The 26774-nt window shown below is 35.3% G+C and overlaps 1 protein-coding gene across 7 annotated transcripts; it reads left to right on the forward strand.

The window, feature by feature from the left end:
* The first annotated feature begins 16686 nt into the window (after positions 1 to 16686).
* Positions 16687 to 19828, forward strand: LOC149166353 (non-specific lipid transfer protein GPI-anchored 5-like). 7 transcript variants are annotated; one of them, XM_089432541.1, is made up of 4 exons: positions 16694 to 17680; positions 18851 to 19235; positions 19363 to 19410; positions 19523 to 19828. In XM_089432541.1, exons 1-4 carry the CDS (start codon positions 17678 to 17680, stop codon positions 19648 to 19650), a joined length of 564 nt encoding a protein of 187 aa, XP_089288667.1. In that variant the 5' UTR covers positions 16694 to 17677; the 3' UTR covers positions 19651 to 19828. The 7 variants fall into 7 exon arrangements, 2 of the variants coding, with proteins under 2 accessions (XP_089288668.1, XP_089288667.1); XM_089432542.1 differs by having other exon boundaries at positions 16687 to 19235; positions 19523 to 19827; XR_016260842.1 differs by having other exon boundaries at positions 16717 to 19235; positions 19523 to 19570.
* Positions 19829 to 26774: the final 6946 nt, after the last annotated feature.

A 26774-nucleotide genomic window follows, 5' to 3' on the forward strand; every position in this document is an offset into this window, starting at 1 on the left:
GGTGCAATTAACTTAAAATCTCTCCTAAAAATAAGATTAACAATCATCACAAACCATGTTATTAAATCAATCTAACAATTCATTCTATTCAAAAACCATTATACAAACTAATCCCCAGGGTGTTAAAAATCAAAAGTGAACTAAAAAATGTCTTGGAAAATAATTCATACTATTTCCTATTTAAATATCTATTCAAAACTAACTAAGCATCTGAACACATAACATATGGATTTCTAACTCGAAATTAATCTGAGTAATTATATAACACACAATTTTTTATTTATTTGAGCAAGTAAACAAAATAATTACAAATTCTAAATTGATAAATCTAACTCAAGGCTAACTACAAAATCAAATGAATGACATACCACTCCTCAAATGATCAATACACTACAAATCAAATAATCATCATACTGTAAATCGAATAACCAACATACTGTAAATCGAATAACCAACATATTGTAAATGGTCTGCTATTCTCGAAATGTTAACACACACTGTTTCAAAAATGAATGGCACACTGTTCCTAATCAATCCTCACAAGAATTCAGACTAAACAAAAGCTACAAGAATTTCTTGCCAATAGTATATAGATCCACATATGATCAAATCACTTTCATTCAGAATGAAGGATTCAACCTAAAATTACAAGAATTTGTGTTATCATCCTTTTATTTTTCCCCATCCTGCCACGACTTGCTATAGTTCTGTGAACACTTTCTTAGATTGAGTGGGATGAGTATAAGTTTTGTCTTGGGTGATAGGCCTATATCCATGTCACACTACTTTAAGTTCATAATGTATCAATACCTTCTTATGACATTTTGAAGGAGCTTGAGAAGCTAAAACTGTCTATATCCCTTCCGCAACTGATCAAAGATGTACCTGACTATGCGGAAAGGATTAAAGAGCTTTGCAAACAAAGTTCAAGCATGCTGCGACAAAGGTAGCCAATGCAGATTGTGGGAAGTGCCTCAAACTAAATCTAGGGAAACAATGAGGCATTGGTGGAAGTTGAAGAGGAAATGCCCAAATATGGCGATCCAGGAAGCCTAGTTATTGCTCCATTAACAATTACTAGATATAGTGGTCTGGTTTCCCTATAACTAAAACACTTTTTTCCTCTCATCCCGATTCTTCATCACGATCCAATTTATTCCTATATGATTTTTTCATTCTCTCATTTTTCAAGAGCATTTGTCATGTCATCTTTGGAGATAACTGGGGAAATATTCGTAAAGGATCGATCTAGTGATCAGGATTCAAAGGATCTTGGAAATGAATAAGACTTTTGTTAATTCAAGTTATTCTTCTAAAAATGAAGAAGATGAAAAAAATGAATAGATAATTGGTCCAGATAGAAATGATTTGGAATGATTAGATATCTCGGAATGATCTCCTTATGCTCTGTCTCGCCCATTTGGAACAAACCTTTTCCCGAGGATATTTTTTTATCAGTATCAAACAATTACACAACAGATCAATCTATGGATCCCATACCTCATTCTATCACTCCTACTTTGTCTAGATTTCAGACAGAACTAACAAGTGAATCAAGTTCGTTAGCGATTCACAAATTTGAAGTGGCCAAATATAAAGCATCAACTTCCCTATGATTTCTCGCATGTTTACTAGTACTACCTTGGGTAATTCCTATTTCATTACGGAAAGGTTTAGAGCCTTGGGTTACAAATTGGTGGAATATGGGTAAATCTCATATTTTTTTTTATTATCTCTAGGAACAAAATGCTCTAGGAAGATTTGAGAAAATTGAAGAACTATTCTTGTTAGAAAGAATGGTGGAAGATTCTTCAGGAACACATCCACAAGATCTCTTTATAGACATTCACAAAGAAATGATCCAATTTATTGAAATGTACAATGAAGATTATATCGAGATAATATCACATTTATTAGCAAATCTAATAGGTTTTGCTTTTATAAGTGCTTATCTCATTCTAGGTAAGAATAAACTTGTCATTATCAATTATTGGATCCAAGAATTCTTCTATAGTCTGAGCGGCAGGTAGGCGGGAACAAGTCGGGCTGGAATGATTATATCATAAGCCCTAAGGTTGGCATGGTTAGCTGAGGTAGGGTGGCTTATCGGGTTGAGGTAAGGGAGTTTCTCAGTTTTCTTTTATTTTCTTGGGCATTGGCTGGTTGGTTCTGTTTGTCCATTGAAGGCAATAGGACTAGCTACAATGTGTACTTCGCAGGCTCTCTCTTCAACTGTCCATTTTCAATTAAAAATTATGAAATATATAAAATATTTTTCAAATTTATAATTTTTTATAAATTTACAATGAAAATTTTAAGCTAATATATAGTTGGTTTTGTAGAATTTCTCACTGTAGATCACCTGATAATGCAATATACTAAAGCAAAATACTTGATCTACTTCTACAAACAAACTTGCAGAAGCTTAATCGATTTGAGAAAGATCAAATAGAACACATATAACAGAAAATGAGAAATCAATCACACATGAACACAGAAGAATACTCTGGGGAAAGCCTCAACTAAAAATCCCGATCTCTGCATTATCATACAAGTGGAAATATCTTTGGATTACACAAAGCTTTAGCTCACAAGCTATCCAACTCTCAGTACAATCCCTCAATATAGCTCACAGACTGAATAGACACAACATCTGCCTTCCCCCAGTCCTCCAATCCTCCTATTTCCTTGTGTAGTTTCTCCTAGGGTCCAATGCTGCCACCTGTGTGAATTCCCACCTCACACACTCATCAAAACTCAAAAATAACTATGCAATCCTCAAGGAATGAATTGCTTCTGCATGCAAGAGATATCCTCAATGGAATATTCCTGCAACTAATAGTACATTGTCCCATCATCTGATCTCAACTAGGTCTCCGTCTGAACTGACATGCATGAGTTATTTATGAGAGAATATTCAGTTATCTGAAGTGCAGCAGTTACATGCATGCATGCATTAACTAACTAAACTCACAATCAGTTCCACAAACTGTTGGAACTAATCTAATTGGACTTAAATTAGTTAACTGAGCTAACTAATTACAACTCAAAGTACAACTCATCCTGATCTCCTTAATCAAGGGATAACTTCCTCAATTAAAGGGGAAATTGTTACATGTCTTCACAGTGACTTCATGTTTGATTTTCTCCAACTAATTAACTCAAGATGAAGTAATTAAGTATTTTTCAAACAGCGGCTAAGATTGAATTCGAATTTTAATTCTCAATTTTGGTTCAGGGACTAACTAAAATTGGAATGTATCTCGAAAAACTGTTTATAGCAATGCTATTTTTAACACTTCTATATTTAGCATTTCTTGTTGCTATTTTCAACACTCCCTCTCAACAAGAAAGGGATTGTCAGTCACCCCAATCCTGTCTCTGTGGAACTTGAATTTGCATTTTGACAATGCCTTAGTCAAAATATCTGCATCCTACTCCTCGGTTGAAACATATAGCAACAACATGATCCTCTTCACCACACAGTCTCAAAGATGGTGATACCGGATATCAAAGTGCTTGGACCTGTCATGAAATATTGGATTCTGAGAGAGTTTGATGCAACTCTGATTATCGCAATAGATCACAGTTAGATCCATCCTCTGACCAAACAATCCAACTAGAATCTTCCGCATCCAAATGGCCTCACATGCTGCTTGACTGGCAGCCATGTATTCAGCCTCTGTTGAGCTAAGTGCAACTGACCTCTGTTTCCTGTTGTACCAAGAAACTGCAGCTGAACCAAGGTTGAAAATTCCTCCTGAAGTGCTCTTCCGGTCTAATGGACTCCCTACCCAATCTGCATCTGTGAAGCCTTGAAGCTTCACTCCCTCTGTCCGTCTGTACCACAATCCATACTGAGATGTGCCTCTGAGGTATCTCAGCACATGCTTCACTGCCTTCCAAAACAGCTTGGTAGGCTGAACCATAGCTTGACTCAGCTGGTTCACCGCAAAGCACAAATCTGGTCGTGTGTTTACTAGATACATCAATGAACCCACAAGCTTCCAATAAACATTAGAAGTTATTACCTCACCTAAAGTAGCATCCTCCTTCCTCCAGTTACCAACTAGAGGAGTTTGCATGGGTTTTCACTTCTCCATGTGGAATTGCCTGAGTATCTCATTGGCATACTTGCCTTGAGACACAAACACTTCCCCATCCTTCTGCCACACTTCCATGCCTAGAAAGTAGTGCAGAAGACCCATGTCTTTCATCTTGAACTCTCTTGCAAGGTCCTCCTTGCAAGACTTGATCAACTGATCATCACCTGTCAATATTAGATCATCAACATAAAGAACAATGATCAATGGCTTACCTTCTACCATGATGTGGTAAATGTTCGCATATGCTTCACTCTTCGTGAAGCCCAACCCGGTGAAATAGTTGTCGATCCTAGTGTACCAAGCACGAGGTGCTTGCTTCGGCCTGTACAAAGCCCTCTTGAGTCGGAACACATGCGACTCACGATCGAAGGTCTCAAAACCTTCCAGCTGCTCAATGTACACCTCTTCCTCAATCTTCCCATTGAGGAACACAGTCTTCACATCCATCTAATGGATCTTCCAACCCATCTGAGCTGATAGTGACAACATCAATCTGATAGATGAGTACCTTGCTACAGGAGAAAAGTTCTCATCGTAGTCGACCCCCTCGACCTGTGAGAAACCACGGGCAACAAACCTTGCCTTATGTTTCTCAACACTGCCATCAGCTGCTTTCTTTACCTTGTAAAGCCATCTAGAATTAACCACTGACTTGTCCTCAGGCCTTGGGACAACATCACAAACACAGTTCCGAATGATGGAGTCGTACTCCTCCACCATAGCATCAACCAAAACTGGTTGCTATACTGCTTCCTCGAATGAAGAAAGTTCGGTCTCTACACACTCCCCAACCAAGGCCATGTAACCAGTGTACCACTCAGGTGACCTCCTCTGTCTACGCTGAGAAGATGGTTGTCCCACATTCTCGCTCACATCCAGCATCAATCTGTTAGCTTCCCTTGAGCGTTTCCGCCCGTCTCTGGAAGACTCTGCATGAGTGGATGTCTCCACTCTTGGATCCTCTACATGCGGTTGCTTTGCATCAGTCTGAGGCTCCTCCTCCTTTGGAACCAAAAGTTCCTCCTCTACATGCAACTTGAGATCCCTCTCAAGGGACACTCGCATGGCTTTCTGCTTGTCAAATTTCAGATCTCTGTGTACCACTATCCTCTGACTGGTAGGCAAGAACACCCGATAGTTGTGGGGTGTATCAGTGTACCCCACAAGTATCCCCAACTCAGTTGTTGGATCTAGCTTCTTCCGGGCATCTTTGGTCACATGGCAATAAACCAATGATCTAAAGATCTTGAAGTGACTCACATCTGGTCGCTTCTCGGAAAAGGCCTCCATTGGTATCTTCATCCCCAGTATACGGTGTGGTCTTCTATACTGCAAGTATACTGCTCTATTGCATGCCTCAGCCCACAAATGAAGTGGTAGGCTTTGGTCATGCAACATTGCTCAAGCTGCTCCCACAATCGATCGGTTCTTCTTTTCGGCCACCCCATTCTAATGTGGGTTATGGGGTGCTGTCAACTCCCGTTTAATTCCTTCTGTTGTGCAGAAGTCCTTAAATTGCTAGGAGACATACTCTCTACTATTGTCACTTCACAAGGCTCTTATTTTCTTTCCAGATTCTTTCTCTGCCAAGGATTTAAACTCACAAAACCTCGAGAAGGTCTGATCCTTCTTCTGCATAAAGTAGATCCAACATCTATGAGAAAAATCATCAATAAAAATAACATAGTACCTTTTTTTAGTGGTGGAGGTTGTAGATAATGGTCCACACACATCTGTGTGAACTCACTCCAAGATTGCTCCAGCTCTACTGTCTCGATCCTGAAAGGAAGATTTTGCATACTTATCCAAGGTACAACCTTTGCACGTATCCACTTGCTCCAGTTTTCCCTTGGGTAGTTCGGTAGAAATCTGCTGCATGATCTTCAAGGCCCCATGGTGCAAGTGGCCCAATCTTCTATGCCATAGCTCGCCAACATCTTGGCTCTGCACCAACTTTGCTTTGGAACTCAATGCAACACAATCGTCTACCTCTAGCTTGTAGAGATTCTTTACTCGAATCCCAATTCTCTTGGTCTATCCAGTGCCGATATGCCTCAGGAATACCTTTCCTTTACTAAAGACTACATCATAGCCTTTATCTTCCAGCATAGCAATGGACACAAGATTCTTCTTCAGACCCGACACATACTTTACATCAGTTAGGGTGAGAGGAGCTCCATGCTCCCTCTAAAACACAACTGTACCTTCACCTGAAACACGGTACTTTCCATCATCGCCCATCTCGATGCGCATCTGGAGATCCTTCTCCTCCAAGGTACTGAATAGATTCTTGTCGCCAGACATGTGGAATGAGGCTCCACTGTCCAGGTACCAAACACATCCCACCATGGATGAAACCATGCATGCGATGAGAGAGAAATCCAATTCAAACTGTGAGGCCAGTGCCTCACCATCTGATCCCTTCGAGGATCCCTTCTTGGATTTCTTCTGTGGACAATTTGTAGCATAATGGCCCACCTCATGACAATGAAAGCATCACACTTTTGATTTTTCAAACTTCTTCCCACCATGGGAAGAACTTGATTTGGAATGGGGCACCTTCCCTTTCCCTTTCCTTGCCTAACTCGCTAAGGTTAGTTTTTCTTCATCATCTTGCTTTGATGAAGATCCATCTTTGGTGCTTCTCCTTATCTCCTCCTACATCAGATCTGACCAAAGTCGTTCCCAATCTGGCAGTTTCTCTCTTCCATTTACCGAGTCTTGGTAGCTATGCCAACTCTTAGGAAGACTGAGGAGAGCAAGACTCACCATGTCATCATCGGTTGTCGTGATCCATACACTTCCAAGCTCATCCCTGCAGGTGGTGAGCTTGTTCAGATATGTAGAGATTGTGTCGCCCTTTTCACACTTGATTTTTCGAAGCTTGTCTTTCAGCGCTAACTTCCTCTGATCGATATTGTTCTGATGTAGATCCTTCAATGTTTTCCATATTGAAAACGGTGTCTCCTTCCCATGGAGGCTCGAGACAATGTGGTCTCGAACTCCCTCCAGGAGGATTCTCCTCGCTCTAGCCACACATTTCTTCCATTCCACCAATTCTTGGGCATCAACAGCTACTGGCTTGGGGACTTCTTGATCAATGAATTCCTTCAAACTGTTGTCCTCTAATACCACTTCCATGCAATCCTTCCAGGCTATATAATTCAGGCTGCCATCAAGGGCATACTCGAGTCTCAAACCGTTGAACGCCATTGGTGAAATTTGAGATGTGATAAGAATTCAAATTCTATAATCAGGAACTCCAAACTTTGAACTTCTCCCTTCTTTGTGTATTGTTCTTCGCTTTGATCACCAATGCTCTGATACCATGTAGAATTTCTCACTATAGAGCACCTGATAATGCAATATACTAAAGCAAAATACTTGATCTACTTCTACAAAGAAACTTGCGGAAGCTTAATCGATTTGAGCAAGATCAAATAGAACAAACATAACAGAGAATGAGAAATCAATCACACATGAACACATAAGAATACTTTGGGGAAAGCCTGAGCCAAAAACCCCGATCTTTGTATTATCATACAAGTGGAAATATCTCCGGATTACACAAAGCTTTAGCTCACAAGCTATCTAGCTCTCAGTACAATCCCCCAATACAACTCACAGAGTGAATAGACACAATATATGCCTTCCCTCAGTCCTCCAAGCCTCCTATTTCCTTGCGCAATTTCCCATGGGGTCCAATGCTGCCACTTGTGTGAATTCCCACCTCACACACTCATCAAAACTCAGAAATAACTGCACAATCCTCAAGGAATGAATTCCTTCTACATGCAAGAGATATCCTCAATGGAATATTCTTGCAACTGATAGTACACTATCCCATCATCTGATCTCAACTGGCCCTCTGACTGAACTGACATGCATGAGTTATTTATGAGAGAATATTCAGTTATCTGAAGTGCAACAGTTACATGCATGCATGCATTAACTAACTGAACTCACAATCAGTTCCAAAAATTGTTGGAACTAATCTAACTGGACTTAACTCAGTTAACTGAGCTAACTAATTACAACTCAAAGTACAACTCATCCTGATCTCCTTAATCAAGGGATAACTTCCTCAATCAAAGGGGAAACTGTTGCATGTCTTCACATTGACTTCATGTTTGATTTTCTCCAACTAATTAACTCAAGATGAATTAATTAATTATTTTTCAAACAATTGCTAAGATCAAATTCGAATTTTAATTCTCAATTTTAGTTCTGGGACTAACTAAAATTGAAATGTATCCCGAAATGCTATTTATAGCAATGCTATTTTTAGCACTTCTATATTTAGCATTTCTTGTTGCTATTTTCAACAGGTTTTATATTTTTTTTTCCAATTTTATTAATTTATTAATGTGTGTAATAAAATGAAAATCATAATATAGTTACTCTTCCAAAAACATATCAGATTAATTATTCATTTGCTATAATTTATAAAAAAATGAAAATGATCTTTATGTTAGTAGAACTAATATTTTGCCACAATTTTGGGAATAATTAAAAAAAAGAATCATAATTTGACACACATTCTTAAATGTAGTATTTGGTTATGTATACCAATATTTTTTTTGAAAAGCTAGATGCAAGCAAAGTGTATGTCACAAGAGCATAAAATTTTATCAAATTCGTACATTAATAAAAAGGAGTAATTTAACTCTCATTCATAAGTATCAAGTGTGATCTATGAATGGTATTTTAGCTTTAAGATATTTACTTAAATCTTATTTAAGTGAATTCATCTATGGAGTTTTTCATCTCTTTCATATCTAGGCAAGGGGAAATGCAGTTGACAGAGTCTTGTGCCCAATTCGATCTTCTGCCTTAGAAGCTTAGCCCACTAAAAATGAAACTAGAGCAACTGCAATTGGCAGTTGAAATGTTGAGCTTTAAACTGGATAATTCAGTTCCTTGTGGTGGTTAAAAGAGGAACTGCGGTCAATATTGACGAATATGAAGAATTCAAGGAGCACAGGATGGTGACACCACGTTGGCAAGAAACGACTGTTGACGATGGGGACTCAGGTTTAGATGCTTCCCCTTTCCAGAATGATCAAGACCTCGGAGTTGATGTAATGGTTGCTACAGGGGAGAGCATCGAAGATTAGTCTCACATATTTTAATTTTCATTTTTTTTCAATATATAGCAATAATAAGTGTTTTTTGGAAGTTGTGTAAAAATAGTTTGTTCAAAATAATTGAATGTGAATAAGGTAGAAACCAAATTAATCCTTTTTAAATCTTTTTAAATATTATAGTAAAAGCTATAAATAATGATATGCAGAATTCTGAACTTCAAACCAAAAAATTCTAATACAAATCTATAACCATTTAATTAATAATAATAATAACAAAAATGAAACATAAAAAATTATTAAATTTAACATAATTTATAATTTTACAAACCATAAATAATATTTAGCATACTTTATAAGTATTACTATAGTAACCTTTCAAACTTTAGATACAAATACAACAACTATTCAACTCCATTCCACTCCAATTAAACCCAAATGTTCGATTCCATGCATAAAAACCAAACATGGGATTGATTGCATGCACTAACATGGTAAAATAGGCACCTAGCGAATAATTATATTAATGGAATGCTATTTGCAAGTTTGATTATTCTTATATTCAAAACCCATGTAGAGGCCATCTCTTTGCACATAAGTTTTAATTATTATAATTTTTAGAAGATTTATTGAGGGGAACATACACTAATAGAAGTCTTTATATTTTTATGCAATAAATTGAAATAAAAAAAGCATTGTATATATTACCCTATCTCTTTATTTACATTTCTCTCCGTTCCTTTTATGTATAGTCTTTGTAATTGATCTTTCGATATTTCAAATTCTTTTCATCAAGATATTTACAACTTTAAACAACACTAAGGATATCACTTTATCTAAATTAAAACATACTATCTATCTTTTCCAATTTCTTATTGGAACAGATGTAGGAGATGTCCACACTAGACTAGCTAATTCTCCTTAGCCAGATATATTTTCCATGAATTGTTTTTATTACTCCTTTGCAATGCGTTGGTATTATTATTTTTATTATTTATTTGAAATTGGTTTGCAAACAGTGCCAAAAATCCTTTCCCATGGAAATCAATGACTTTTGCCACTATATATCTCGTGTTTGGATATGGTTGGTTTACAATTTAGATAGTTACTCGTGTTTGGATAGGGTTGGTTTACAATTTAGATAGTTACTTCTAAGACTCTTGAACAAGCAATTAAGGGTCATGATTTATGTGTTCCAAAATTATGAAATATAATTCTAGTGATATTATATATAATATGTTTTACATTTAGCCTTTTCATCAGACTATACTTAATGAAATAATAATTTAGAAAGAACATTCTATTGTTGTTAAAATTCATTTATGTTTTAAGTTTGATGATAATATATGAACGAGCTTCATCATTAATTATGTTTCAATATGGATTGCAATGTTCATGCTTGATGGGTTCTTGGATGGTCGATTGCAATTCTAGTGGTTCATATATAATATAGATATTTTTAATTGATTTTAAAGATAAAAATGTCTTTAATAAAGAGTGATAAATTATTTATGTGATAATATATTATTATTCAAGTTATTTTTTATAATAATTTAATTATGTAATTTGTGATATATTAACATTTAAAAAATTATTAATAAGTGATTATAAATATGATAATATATTTTATGATAAATTTATTTTTTTGTCATTGTTTAAATAAATTTTAAATAATTGAAGAAAGCCACAAAATTATAAAAATAAATAAAAAATTCAAACAAAGTATTTTTTCAATGACATATATCTATATCTATATCTATATATATATATATATAATTGTTTAATCCTTTTTCATCACTGAATAAAGATTCAATTCAGAAAATAAGATTGCATCTTTTTTTTCACAAACAAAAAAAATCTATACATATGTGAATTGAAGGAAGAGGCATTGGTGTATATGAATTTTTAAATGTGGAAACTTGCTTTATGATTTCTTTAATTAACCTTCTTTACCAAGACTTCACCTTGTTTACCATATCTTATCACATTCATTCTTAAATCGAGTTTTGAAATTGTGAAAAATAATGTCATTATATTATAGGTAAGGAAGATGAAAAGTACAAGGGGTTTATTTCAAGTACTATCACAAACCTTTCATAGACTGGTTTAGACATGTTGATGGTCAATGACAACCGTCCGTAATTAATAATCTATATATAACCTTTTTCAGGACAATGGTCCATTCTCTTTTCTCAAACAATATTGAGAAGTGAAGTTGTTTCTTCTCAAATTTTGGAAATGAAATGTAAATTTGACTTATGCATTGCCTTTCGAGTGAACATGTTATTATTTTGTCCTATTTTTGGATCTCGTTGAAGTGAGCTTGAGTCTTTTGGATTCAATAGAATACATAAAGTGATGTGTATGTAGAAAAAGTAATTTTGTTTCATTTGCTAATGAAATAAAATTACGTTTTTTTCTTTTTTTTTTTCTAAGGATAAAAAGTTACAAAGGGGCTTTTAGGCATTGGAAGTTATAAAAGGTGCATGTAGTAAAATTTAGAGATATCTAACATACATAGAGCATTTATTTCATTGGAAAGATATATTTGGAGTAGGGGTCAACAAAGGATTTTGGAAGATATTTAATTTTTAAAATATTTAGTGAAATTGAGAGTGTTCCTTAATAATCCATGAATACACATACTTTGACACAAGTTTACTGTGAAGATCCTATGATATTACTGTAGTCATATTAGCCCCTATTCACAAGTGCAATGTGACATGGGGCCATATCCTATGGACTACAAATTATTTTGTCATGGTTTCTTCCAATTTCATTTCATATAGGTTTAAGGATCAGATCATTTTTCATTGTCCCTATTTTATTTACTATTTCTATGTTTCTATTCTTCCCATCCCATATATGGTTTAAACGATTTATATGGAAGGATTTCCCTTTTCTATAGACAAGAGAAGTATGGATATATATGAGAAGCATGCATGCACTATGGATTAGCCAAACCAAGAATTATTGAATATTTTTGGGCTTCATCTACTTTGAAGGAACCCTTGTATAAGGAACACTTATGATAAAAATTCTATTGGTTGTTTGGGTGAGAATCATTTAGTGCTAGGTAACAAAGTAGTTAAGATTTGGCTCCACTATCAAGAATAGACAACAAATGTTTATGTGAAAATCTAAATTGTTTGGCCTCATGATGATCATTTTAGATCATCAACAAATTTTTTGAATTGGAAATTAAGCTCATTTTACTACCCATCTTTCCTAAATTTGAAGTATTCATGACATTTGTATCAATACTTAGCACATTTCAATATTTAAAAGTATTGCAAATTCTTTGGGAAACTACTTAAAGATATATAAACATAGGATAAAGATATATCATTATACTTATTCTAGAATTTATGTGAGATCTTCCAAATAAGATGATTCCAGAGTATCCAAAATCCAAATTGAGAGTTTGGATTATGAAAATAAAACCTTTAGGTGTCAAATATGCCATTAAGCAAGTTACCTTCATGACTCACACCCCCAAGCTTAAGATCACACAAGAAAGAGAAATAAACATCCTCCAAAATGGTAAAAGATAACCATCATATGACATCACACATTTGAATCATGAATATAATTAAATAATAAAAGATTACTCTATCATGAAAACATGAGTAAGATATCAATGATGGTAAATAAGATCACATTGAAAAGCTACTCCACTAGTTACAATTAGTAATGGATGTTGAAGTTCCCCCATCGCTAGAGATAATTATCAACTAATTTTCTTCAAAATTCTACCTTTAGATATTTATATTTGAGGTTGTCGAAACATTTAAGTATAAAGAGTCTACTATGCTTGAATCCACTACAACAAAATTCAAAAATCATCAGCCACTTGTGGGAATTGAACCTAGGTGGGGAGGATAACAATCATTTCTTCAAAAAATCCAACATAAACAATATATATAAAACAACAAGGCTCAAATCTAGTACAATAAAGTTCATCATTTCATTTACATGGACCAAACCTAGGTCGAGAGAATAATAATCATCGCTCTGAACCACCCATCATAAACTCGTGTGTGTGTGTGTGTGTGTGGTTTTACATCACAACAAAAACCTTCAGCTTAGTCAACTTCCAAACCCTTAACACTACATAGAGTGGGTAGTTACTCCCTTGTTCCTAGGGGGCAGTGGTTAGTCTATGCTATCAATTCCTAGAGGTACAATGAATAATCCAACACCTCCCTCCAATGTAACTATGGGGATTGAAGCAAGGCCAAGGCTCTAATACCATGTGTGAGGTTTGCAAGTTTAATAAACTTCCGAACATGTATCATTACTTTGAGACCCTTATCCTAGAGTGACACTTAGTCCACACAATAAATTATGTGAGGAGTAATAATATTAATAATATATAATTCATATTATATTTAAATTTTAAAAAATAATTTTTTTTTATCTAAAATCAAAATATTCAAATTTCAAATTAACGTATTGGGGAATATTATTAAAATTTTAACCTTCTAATACTTTTTCCATAACCTCTTTCCATAACCTCTTTTGATATATTCATTTACTGACGATATTGTTAAGGTATCACTTTATATTCTATTTGTTACTTTGGTTGGTTGATAAAATACTTATATATAGGAGATTATTTTTTGTTTTAAAATATTTTATTTTTAATTTAATAATTTTGATTAAAAATTATGAAAGATATAAAATAATTTTCAAATTTACACTTTTTTTAATAATTTTAGAATGAAATTTTTAAGCTAATATACATTTGGTATTATAATTTTTTCCTATTTTTATTAACTTATTAATGTGTGTAATCAAATAAAAATCATAATATAAGTACTCTTCCAAAAATATATCAAATTTATTATTCTTTTGCTGCAATTTATAAAAAAAATGAAAATGATTATTATGGCAGTAGAATTAATATTTTTCACAATTTTAGAAATAATTAAAAAAAATAAGAGAATCATAATTTGACACACATTCTTAAATGTAGTATTTGGTTATGTATAATAGTATTTTCTTTAAAAGCTAGATGCAAGCAAAGTGTGTGCCACAAGAGCATAAAATTTTGTCAAATTCACACATTAATGAAAATGAGTAATTTAACTCTCATTCATAAGTATCAAGTGCGATCTATGAATGATATTTTAGCTTTAAGATATTTACTTAATCTTATTAAAGTGAATTTCTAGAAATATAATTAGATCATTATATATGTTTGATCACTAGTTTTCTACCATGAAAAATTAGAGCCAAGAGTTGCTTTAGGTTATTTTAAGAGTGATTTTAGATTTGCAGAGTTAAGGCTTGAAACTTATAAGGCCTCTTTCAAGGATTAACATATCTTCTATGTGGAATACAACTTTTCATGTGTACTTCCCAACACTTCAGTGTTGTTATTCTCATTGACATCTTTCCATTGGCTTAAATAAAACCTCAAGCTAATGTCCTATTAAGGATTTATGCCTTCAATAAGTTGATCTGTTATTTTTGACCAACATGTTGAGTAGTGGATAACATGTTAGCTCCTAGTACTCAGTTGAGATAGCAAAATGTGATCGTTCAAGAAGATTCTAGAAGGTCCCAAAACTAATATTTATTGAATGTTGTGAAAGGAAAAAAATAATAAACCTAACCCTAACAACTATTAAGATGTGTTAAACACTAAATTGTGAGGGAAGAAAGGGCTTTGATTCTTATTTTATTGATCCATAATTTCATAGCTAGGATAGAAAACTGTAAAGATATGACAAAATATTATACAAATGAGGCAGTAATGTAGCATCCGATTTTTGTTATGGTGTGCATGAAATCTACAATGTTTCATTATCTTTGTTTCTAATATGCATTGTCGATATAAGAATAAAGAAGCAAGTGATAATATTATTCCTATCTAGAGCTTTCAAGTGAGAAAACAAAAATTGATAACACTTTTTAATGTGATTATTTATGGTTGCTAAATGTTAGAGGGAATGCCTCTTATACAAAAATTTAAGAGATATATGGTACAATCTATGTAGAAAAGTTTGGCAAAGTTGAATAGACCACATAAGAAAATTCAATGCATTCCATTCTATATCCTCCAAATTATTTACCCCCAAACCATTTGGCCATATAACATTTAAGTAGTATAAACACTTCTACAATGATTATCATACTAATAAAAACTTTACAATTTTCTTCTCCTTAGATAAACATATTACATAACACTTCAACCTCCATATAGCTTCCTTCTCATCTAAATTTTTTCTGCTTCCCTAGTCTAGAACTAAGACCTCTAATTTGGGTTACTCTAAGAATTATGTAGCCTCCTCTAACAAATATCCACACTCACTGACTCACATGGTCTATTTTCTTCAATGTTCAATGATTCCTTATCATCATTATTGTTCTTGGCTTGTGCCCATCCAATGGTATGTTATGCTTTTTTAGTCTAGTTGCAAATTGAAGAAATGCATGTTCCCTAAGAATCTACCTCCTCTAACTAGTTAGGATTAAATTTGAACATACTAGGAGGTCTCTTTTTGGGTACAATCATCTCTAAAACAATTGGGAAATGACTATATTCTCCCCTTGATCTAACCCTTTGCTTTAACATATGGTCTTATTTCACTAAATAATCAAACATAAGGAACCTATCTAATCATTTAGTTATTCTATCAGAACACATCCTTTTATTCATCCATGCAAGTTTTAGTTTCATAGGTTCTATGTTAGAAAATCCCACTTCCTCTAGATTCATAAAATAAACAATCCACCTATTGTTTAGTACTCCATATCTCTAATTTTCAAAATGAGAAATTCAAATCCCACTACACCCCACACTATAATATTACCACTTCTCATGGGACTTTTATATAACTAAGATTTGACGATAACTAATCTTATCAAAATATGGGTGATAGATATTTAGAGCCAACAATTTTTTTCCAATTTATGAGATAAGAGATCTAGCCCTAGTCATAAATCATGATACTATCATTATAAACTAGAAATCACTTATTTTTACAACTATATCAAACCAATGCAAGAGCTTTGTGCACTCAATGAAATTTTCTTGTGCTTAATGGCCATGAGCAAGGCCTCCAACTGGGAATATGGGCACTATTAATGTACTTTAAACAATAAAAATGACTTTGAAGACATCTACCATAGCAAGGGGAGGAAAGAAAAAGCCTCAGGCATTGAGAAAAGATTCATAATGTCAATAGCCATAAGCAAGATCTTAAATCACCAAATAAACCCTCTAAAGAATCTATGGTCTTGAAAATTGCCACCCATGACAAGTTACTCACATCATGTATATTACTTGGTATTTGACCCATGGGAAAAGAGAAAACATAATGTTCTTTACTCACATCATGTCATGTATATTACTTGGGCTTTTACCCATGGGAAAGGAAAAAACATATTTTTCCTATTATTTAAATCTGGTAAGGATTGAGTTTTGTGACGTATTCCTGATGCCACTGTGAGGTTTTTTCCAACACTCATGGCAGTAAAGTCTTTGAAAATGGCTATAGGATTATATGAGGCTTAAGCTGGGCGAGGGAAGGAAATAATGTAGAAAATGTTTGCTTCGACCCAACAAAAATTAAGGAAATAATGTGGAAAATGTTCTACGGAAGCAGGTGCATTGCCGTCATCGACAAAGCACCGCAGCGATAAACGCAAAGCCGACCGAAAATACGCATTCGATTTTTCACCGACCATGGAGTCTCTAACACTTAATGTTGTTTAATTTGCAGTGTTTGATTGGGGAAATGAAGGAAAGTTCCACTTGGAAAGTGGCTATCGTTAACTCCGGCCTACGTAGGTACAGCACCATGTAGGGCCCTGCAGAGCAATCACATATGGATATGGGAACCCCATTGTTAGCAAGAATCACAGATTCGGGTTGGGATGTAAATCCGTTGTGTGTTGTAATGGGATTGAATCCCACCTTTCCTACTGCAATGGAGATTTGGACAGCAAACAGAAATAGGACGGTTACAGAGGGCGCAATGCTTAAGCTGGGGAGTCACGGGAGCCTGGTACTAGAAGACTCGGACGGAACCGTGGTCTGGAGTATCGGTACTGGTAAGTCTATAGGCATTTTAATGGCGAAGCACGGCAATTTTCAGATCTATAATTCCGCGAATTCTTCGCTTGTGTCCGAGGGTCCGAATCTCGTGTGGCAGAGCCGGGATTATCCCACGCACGCACTCGTACCTGGGCAATCAGTGAAAAAACGGCTGACACTTGTTTCGAATTCATATGCGATAAATACAAGCTCAATCGAGGAGCCTTATTGGTCTATGGGGCAGCAAGGGCCTACTTTCCGGAGACTGCGAGCCTTATGGCATCTCACAAAGGCCAATGCATCTGCCTGGGCTACAGGATGCATGATCAATTTGAGAAATCCAGAGCCTAGATGCGATGCAGGGATGTTATAACAGCCGACGACTTGCGGCCAGCGGACGGCCACCCACCATTTCGTTTCCCTAAACGGAGTGGCATGAAATGGTAACACTTTAGGTTTTGTTTGTTAACACATACTTCAAAGTCCATGAACACTCTAGTTTCCCTTAATGGAGTGGCATGAAATGGTAACACTTCCAAGTCCAGGTAACACTTTAGTTAGCTATAGGTTAACAATTCGAAGTCCAGGTAACACTTTAGGTTTTGTTTGTTAACACATACAAGTCCAGGGAACACTCTAGTTTCCCTTAACGGAGTGGCATGAAATGGTAACACTTCCAAGTCCAGGTAACACTTTAGTTGGGTATAGGTTAACGATTCAAAGTCCAGGTAACACTTTAGGTTTTGTTTGTTAACACATACTTCAAAGTCCAGGGAACACTCTAGTTTCCCTTAACGGAATGGCATGAAATGGTAACACTTCCAAGTCCAGGTAACACTTTAGTTAGCTATAGGTTAACAATTCAAAGTCCAGGTAACACTTCAGGTTTTGTTTGTTAACACATACTTCAAATTCTAGAGAACGCTCTAGGTTTCTGTATGTTTTCGGTTGTTATTTAATGAGAACCTTCCAAGTCCAGGTAACACTCTAGATTGTTGAATGTTTTCAGAAGTTGTTAGGTTGTTATTTAAAGATAAATTATGATAATTATATTCTCATAGTGATTATGTAATAACTGTAAATATAATTTAAAGAACTATTAAAACTTAAATAACAGTCATGCAACCTTAGTTAACTTAAGATGCCAAAGAAACAAAAAGAGTAAGAATGAACTTGAGCACCGAAACATGCAAGTAATTCCTGTTAACTCATCATCCATTCACCTTAACTCAACTTAACATCAACAACGAACTTCAAGTAACAAATGAAATGGCTCCTCATCCACACAAGTCTATTCTACTCGCCTCGTTCAACCCAATTGTTCAATTGCATGCAGAGAAACCATTCCAGTAGTGTGTTATACATTAAAACAGGTGCTTCACCAAAAGTTACACTAAAGAAATATGGTTTATAAGTCTTTTTATTGTTAAATTAGGAAACTAACCTGAGAGTATTTTTTGCATTGAAGTGCTAGTTAAGTATAATTTCTGATAGATTTATCTAGTGTAACAAATGTTAAGTCTCTACCATTTCTCACCATTTCTCTTTATTTATAGTCTCTACCATTGTGTTTCAAATACTTAGGTTTACGGTGTGGGGAAACATTTTTTTAGATATTTGCGTTTAAGGTGCGTGCAGACATTTCAATGGCAATGGAAAGAAGCCATGTTATTCTCATAATTTCCATTTTGGTCCTGATTATGGTTGGACCAACAAATTCAGTGCAGACTACCTCTACCTCTAGTCTTGCAAAGGATTGTGTAAACCAGTTATTGGGCTTATATCCCTGCCTTGGATTTGTCACCAATGGAAAAATCAACACCGTCAGCCCCCAGTGTTGCTCTGCCCTTGAGGCAACAGTGAATGCCAATGTCATGTGCCTATGCCTCCTCTTTACCAATAACAGTGAGATTCTTGGACTTTCAATTAATCAAACACAAGCTCTCCTCCTCCCTACTCTCTGCAAAATTGTTGTGCCACCTGTTAGCACATGCAAGAGTAAGTTCAAACTCCTTCCTTTCACCGCATATTTATAGCATAAAACAACTCTATGGCTGTCATTTTATCCAAATTAAAACATGTTGTTATATGAGACTCATTCTTTTCCAATGGCTTATTGTTATAGATGTGGCAAATGATGTCATCGGTGCACCAGTTAATGATTCTCCTCCAGGTACATTTTTTATCCTTGACAAGGGAATTTTATTCCTTTTCAATGCTTTGGTAGAATGTATTACTACTATTATTATTGATTGTATTAACATGAGAGATTTATTTGTAAACAGTTCCAAAAAACCTCGCCAGTGGAAATCGAAGACTTTCACCAGAGGATATTCATATGTCTGCAACTCAATCAATTACATCTGGAACTACATCAAAGACTTTTGAAGAACCTATCAAAGGGAAGAGTTGATATGTTTTAGAATCATGGAATGCAATTTTTGTGATTTGCATGTAATAAGTTACAATCTTAGCCCTTTTCATTTGGCTAAGTTTGATAACAAAATATTTGTTGAATTTTAAGCCTAGGTATTAATTTTGGAGGCACGCTTCTGTTTGTGTTAAGATCATATCTGTTTCATAATGATATGTAAATCAATTTTTCCATCTACTGCGTCCATGCTTGAGTGAAATGTTGTTTGATGTGTTGGAAAATTATAGATTGTAATTCAGGTGGATTATATATAATATAATTAACAAAAACGGTGCAAGTAATTTATTATTTATGTTTCTTAATCATCTTTATTTGGTTTGTCGATTTTGAAAATATGGGAAGCAATAAAAGTGAGGTAAACAGATTACATCAGAAGTCGACATGCATAAGTCTCAGTAGTTCATAGGAAATGAACTTCTCTGAGGGGAGAGCCAATGTGGCTGCTCGTCTTAAAATAAAAATGAATAGAAGTAATATAGATATTTTCCACACAGTATGAATGAAGTTTGCACAAAGCATAGATATGCAATCCCCTAGTATGAAGAAAAAAATTGTCCGCTGCACTATTTGCATTTATATTTTGCGCCCAATTTTGGGATATCAGGAAAATTTTAGATAGCTCGCCAGCTATATCAGTAGATATATCAGATCTGCTGATAGGGTTTGCATCCAAACACATCGCTGCAAGTTGTGAAACTTTTTCATCACCATCAACAGGGTAAGAATCCTTGAACCAAGGATCGATCCACGATCTCAGTCTGTCCAAACAAAGACTCGATGAGCGACACCCTCGTGTACTCCTCCTTCGCCCCATCATAATGTAATTTCACAGGATCCTGCCAACACCACCCCAACAGCAAACACATCGGTCTTCTGAGAAATAACACCATTTGAAGCATACTCTGGAGCCATGTAAACCTGTGTACCAACAATTTTCTTACTGGACGAACGCCAGTAATCCCCAGCAGTGCCCCCAGAACCCTACCCGGTAATCTCTGTACACGAAGATGCTCTAACAGCGGATTCACTGCTTAACTTATAGGTACCACAATGGGCAATCATTGCCCTGAAACCATAGGCTTACACTGTTGGATTTCATGTATTTGTGAACATAACGCAAACCTTTATAATGATGAAGATATTCAAGCCCTTGAGCGATGTGCATCATGGAAATCCATGAAGATAGCACAGTATACCCAGGGATTCTGTTACCGCTCAGAGCTTCCCTCAGGATTGTACCGTCCGCATACTCGTACACAAGACAGAGATTTTCCCCCTGCCCACACACACTCAGAAGATCAAATTAAAACTGAAAGAATTAGAGCAATAGTTTGTTAAGCGAGAGCAATTTGAAGGTAAAGAAAAGCTATGGCCCACTGCCAGCATACCTGTCCAAACATATTTGTTATATCTGCAGGTGGAAGTTGAAAACCGTTCTCTACATTGGCTTCAATACCATCATCACTGCTTCCATGGAATAGAAGCTGAGTAGGAGATGTGGGACTGATAAGATCCCTCTGAGTTTCTATAAACTTGATTTGTAATTTCATACTCCGAACCTTTTCTATAAACTTGATTTGTAATTTCATCCTCCGAACCTTTTCTGTCTTGGTCACAATAGGAAGAATTCCATGTACTGGTTGGATAAACTTTTCAGTCCGATCCCTAACCTGCATTTGTGGAATGTTCATGTTCAGTACCATTTTAACAATCATCACAATGTTTTATTTCAAAACACGAGACCCGCAAGAAAGACACTTTCTTTAAATAATAACGAGTACGACACCAGATCATGCCTACAGAAAATCAAAACAGCCAACAAACCAGTAAATATTCTGAAGCAGTTTCTCCTTCTGAATCAAGCTCTATGACTGATGTTTCTCCCGTGTCACTCTGCGAATTCAATTGCGCAATTTCTTCTAATTCTTTCAGTTTTAATTTAATTTCCTTTGTCTACCGCGACTTTTTGCCATAGCAGCCTTCGCAGTTGGCCCTGCCACTTGATTCCTACAGTTATGCTGGGAGATCTAGATCTGTAGAGAAGATCCAGGACCAATCTAGGGTAGATCTTCTAGATAGATCCAGTTTATTATTATATATTTTATCAGTTGAACCATTATTCCATGACGAAGGTAGATTCTGAATCATTACTAATAATGAACTGATTTGATTAGGCAGTATCTATTTGTGTCTTTTTATGAAATTGGTTATATTTTTTCTTTCGCCCAACGTTAAGAACTTAAGCATGGCTTTATTCTCTAAATCTGTAATCTACTAGGTCAATAAAGTGGCGACTGTAGGTTTATTGGAAAATTAACATAGTCCAGGACCATGAAGAATTTGTGTATTTTCTTCGTCGCCATTTAATGTGAAAATAGATTGTGCAATAGGTATGTAATCCTGATGAAAGTCGACCTGTCAAACTTAAAGCCCAATAGTTACTTCTAAGCCCTCCACTAGATTTGGAAGCAATTTCTCTGATGTTTTTAACTATTCTGATGTAATTCCTCCCCTATATATGTATATTTACTAACCCTTTTCAAAAGCTTGCTCTGGTGTATGCATGTCATCCACAAGACAATTCACTTGGTAGTCAGCAGTATTATTTTCCCGAAGCGTTGATCCATCAAGCTGAAGTTGAGGACTACTGCTTGTATGATCCTCCTCCTCGTGAGTTGCAATAAATGGTTCATGTCCAATGACAACTCTAAGGAGCTTAGGCTTTCTACTAACAAGGGGGAAGCAAATGATGTCTCAAGTAGTTCATTTTTTCATTCCTGAAGCATCTGGTGAACTTGTTCCTCCAAGAGAGTAACATCAGTTATGCAATTCTCTTTCCTTGCCTGCTGAAGGTCAGTAAACATTCCTTACAGATCATCAACCATAAATTTGTCCTTGTTCTTAATTTGTTTCCGAAAAGACCATGCCAAGCATCTTTTCTCCGGGTCCACGCTCCATCTTGACATGCCACTTTTGTCTAGATACTAAAAAATATCAAATGCTAAAGCATCTTAAGAATTTCGACAATATTGTGAAACCACATTACCACATATGACTGGGAATGAGCATCATACTGAGTGTAGAATTCTCAATTACTCTCAGTCCACTAGCACTCAAATCCATTGGATAGCTAGTAGGTATAAAATATGAGTGTTGGTGTTCTTGATGGCCAAGATACTCTAGTTTGCAGTAACAAGTCTTCAATGGCAAAATCAGTTCTGTAAATCCAAATATGGTTTCAAAACAGGAATACAGTGAGTATTAAATGTCGGTTCTAAGATGTTTTCACAAATGCTAGTTAATCTCTCAATTTCATTCCATTGAGATTACTCTCAAAGATATCCAATGCAATGGGGAGATATATTAGATCATTTCTGCAAACTGCATTATGTCCACTTATACTATATAATGGGTTAAGATATGAGACTACAGTTCAATTCCACAAATTATCATGGAAAACCTCAACACCATTTGTTACATTTTCTCTATAAGGACATTTATGTGGGGCCACCGTTAAAAAATATTCCAGCAACCATCCAATTATGGCATGGCTGACAGCTTTCCAAGTCAAACCAGTTCCACTTGCCACTTGCTGCTCGCTTTGAAACAACTTGGTTCTGCTACAGCTTTCCAAATCAAAGCGGTTCCACTTGCTGCTTGCTTTGAAACAACTTGGTTCACAATATTTATGTCCTGCATCAAATAATTGGAGATTATTTTTTTATGTTTGGTAGAACTTTTTATTTTTGATATAACATTTCAATTAAAAATTATGAAATATATAAAATATTTGTTTAATTAATTATTATTATTATTTTAAATTAGGTTAAAGTGAAACTTATACCGTCGATTTTTTGAAAAATTTTCAGGGTTACTTTCGGACCCAATTTGTCTAGAATCCGACAAAAATTCATTGAAATCACAAGTTTGATGGGCGAACTTATGTGGCAGGGGTTTTTTAGGGCGTTGAATCTATATATACAGTCAAAAAATCAGTTTAAACAACACAAATCAAGATTTCACCACAAATATTTCCACTGGATTCGGGCTAAAAATCCACCAGAAACTCCAAAAAATCACACTTAAAAAGCAATTTCAAAACTTTAAATTAATATAAACTTGGTTTTATAAAAACAAATTATAATATTTATTAATTTATTAATGTGTGTATACAAATAAAAGTTAAAATATAATCACTCTTCCACAAATATATTAAATTAATTATTTATTTGCTACAATTTATAAAAATATGAAATTGGTAATTTTGTGAGTAGAACTAATCTTTTGTCACAACTTTCAGAATAATTAAAAAAAAGAATCATAATTTGACATGCATTCTTAAATGTAGTCATTTGGTTAGATATAATAGTATTTTCTTTGAAAATCTAAGTGCAAATAAAGTGCATGTCACAAGAGCATAAAATGTTATCAACTTCGCATATTAAAATGGACTAGAGTAATTTGCTTATCATTCATAAGTACCTAGTATCATCTATGAATGGTATTTTAACTTAAGAGGTTTATTTAATGTTGTTAAAGTGAATTTTTAACAATATAGTTAGATCATTTTTATGATTATGGGTGTTTATTGCTGTGAAAAATTAGAGCTCAAAACTTCTTTAAGTTATTTTAAAAGTGATCTTCCATTTGGAGATTTAAGGTCTTGAAACCTCTGAAGCTTGTTTCAAGGATTGACATATCTTTTATATGGAATACAATTTTTCATGTGTACCTCCCAACAATTTAGTGTTGTTATTCTCAGTGACATCTTTCCATTGGTGTAAATAACTCCTCAGGCTAGTTTCATATGAAGGATTTATGCCTTTAGCAATTTGATTTGTTATTTTTTACCAACATAGTGAGTAGTGGATGGCTTGTTAGCTCCTATTACTAAGTTGAGATAGCCAAGTGTGAACTTTCAAGAAGATTTTAGAAGGTCCAAAAACTATATGTGAGGACCACATTGAGACTATATACATATATTTTTTTTTTTTTTTTTTTTTAAACAGCAATGACAATCAGAAAAGAAACGCATTGAAATTCAAATTTATTTAGCACACACATTCCTGCCACTCATTTCAGGAACATACCATAACATTTTCATAACTTTAACTAAGATCAATAGTAATGAAATACATATGTACCGTTCACCAGAAGGCGAGACTCCGCTTGCTCTGCTGTTGCTGGTATTCCCTTGTAGCTGGTCACCTCCGCGAGTGAATAATGACGCACTTGATCCGAATGCGAAGACTCACCGGTTAACCTCCCAGCCTACTCCTTGGGTACTCTTCTTCCCCGCGGACCCCCGAGCTGCAATGGGGTTGTACAATGGAGACAAGCACTAGCTAGTAGAGGAGAGCACACCTTGGCTCAAGAGTCCCCTCTCTAAATCCTCTACCTCACCAAACTCACTATAACTTCGTAATCACTGCTCTCACAACATCTCATCCATCCAACAATAGGTTTCCCCAAAAAGTCCTTTCTTCCATGGCTTGCCCCTTCTTTTATAGGAGTCCTCATAGGTGACACTTGTCATGTCATGCATAATTAATTATTTTTTTTATAATTCAATAGCTTGATTATTCACCCACCCATGTGTCATTCTCACATCAAGGGTCTCCCAAAATTATTTACTTAAATTTTTATTTAAAACTAATATTTTCCTCACCTCAACAAGATTCCTATTTCTTCTCCTAGTTGTCTCTTTATTCCCCCATTTTATTCCTTAATTTGTGTTCATTACTTGAAGTCAATTAATGAGTCAAGATTTTATCCCTAATCTACTCCCTAATTTAACTCAGGTTATCTCCTAGATGGATATTCTTATGTTGGTTGTTGACACATGGAACTTCTCTACATTTCTCTAAATTTAATTTATTATTCTCATTTTAACTCACCTTACCCTTTTCTTAATTAGGTTTAAATTAGTTTAGGATTAATCTTTATCCTTACCATTATGTTTGTCTTTCCCCTTTTTCCTAATTAAACCACATAATCTTCCTTGTATTTTCCAAAATGGGAAGGGTAGAGTTTTTAAGGTACTCTATTTTGATTCTTCCTATGATCCTCCTTATTTCGAGTTTTATTTTTGATTTAATTACATTGGTTTCTAATCATCATTTACCCTTGATATAAATTTACCTAGTTTTCATTCCTTGCTTATATTTATTTATTATTATTATTTATTTTTAATGATTCCAAGGATGCCAAGCTTTGGTTGTGCCCTTCAAGAACTTCCCTAGAAGTTCCAAGGGTGCCACACCTAATAGCTTATTTGTGATGTCAAGGGTGCCAGTTTGGTTATGCCCTTCAAGAACTTCCCTAGAAGTTCCAAGGGTGCCACACCTAATAGTTTATTTGAGATGTCAAGGGTGCCAGTTTGGTTGTGCCCTTCAAGAACTTCCCTAGAAGTTCCAAGGGTGCCACACCTAATAGTTTATTTGTGATGCCAAGGGTGCCAAGTTGGTCGTGCCCTTCAAGAAATTCCCCTGAAGTTCCAAGGGTGCCACACATCTTGCCCTTCAAGCATCCAGTGATTACGAGGGGAAAATATAGTGCAACGTCATAGACCACTATCATCTCTTATGTTGCCTGCTATAGTGAGACTAATGGTGTCGGGGATCAAGGAATCCGCCTTGATGTGCGCCCCCCGGTAAAGTCCTCATGAGCGGCCCAACTTTGGAACCTGCCCTCATGGCATCGTGATCTTCAAGGCGAAGGTGCTTCAACCCTTCCAGCCCAAGTCACGGTGGGAGTGCTAGTGGGTGGGATCAGGGACTCTGTCCCACCCCTCCCATGTAGTTCCATCCACTTGTACAACCCCATCACCCATATGTGAGTCATTCGGTCAAGCAACTAATCTGTGCCTGCAACCATTAATATATCATCAGAATATAGTTAAACATATATGGCAGATTCTAAGATCGACTTAGACTTTCAAAGATAAAATAATATGAATTTTTGTCAAACCAGGTGTCATCAACTCGTCATATGCGAGTGCCTCTGATGGTTCCCTGCCATACTCAATAATCATCAGTAACACGGTTTCTCAATGTTAGTCAATTATCATAATAGCATCATTAACAATTCCTGGTCATTCACAT

The sequence above is a fragment of the Pinus tabuliformis genome, chromosome 5_1 (genome assembly GCF_031772625.1).
Source record: "Pinus tabuliformis cultivar Carrire ecotype Pingquan chromosome 5_1, CPIR1, whole genome shotgun sequence".
NCBI classification, from domain to species: Eukaryota; Viridiplantae; Streptophyta; class Pinopsida; order Pinales; family Pinaceae; genus Pinus; species Pinus tabuliformis.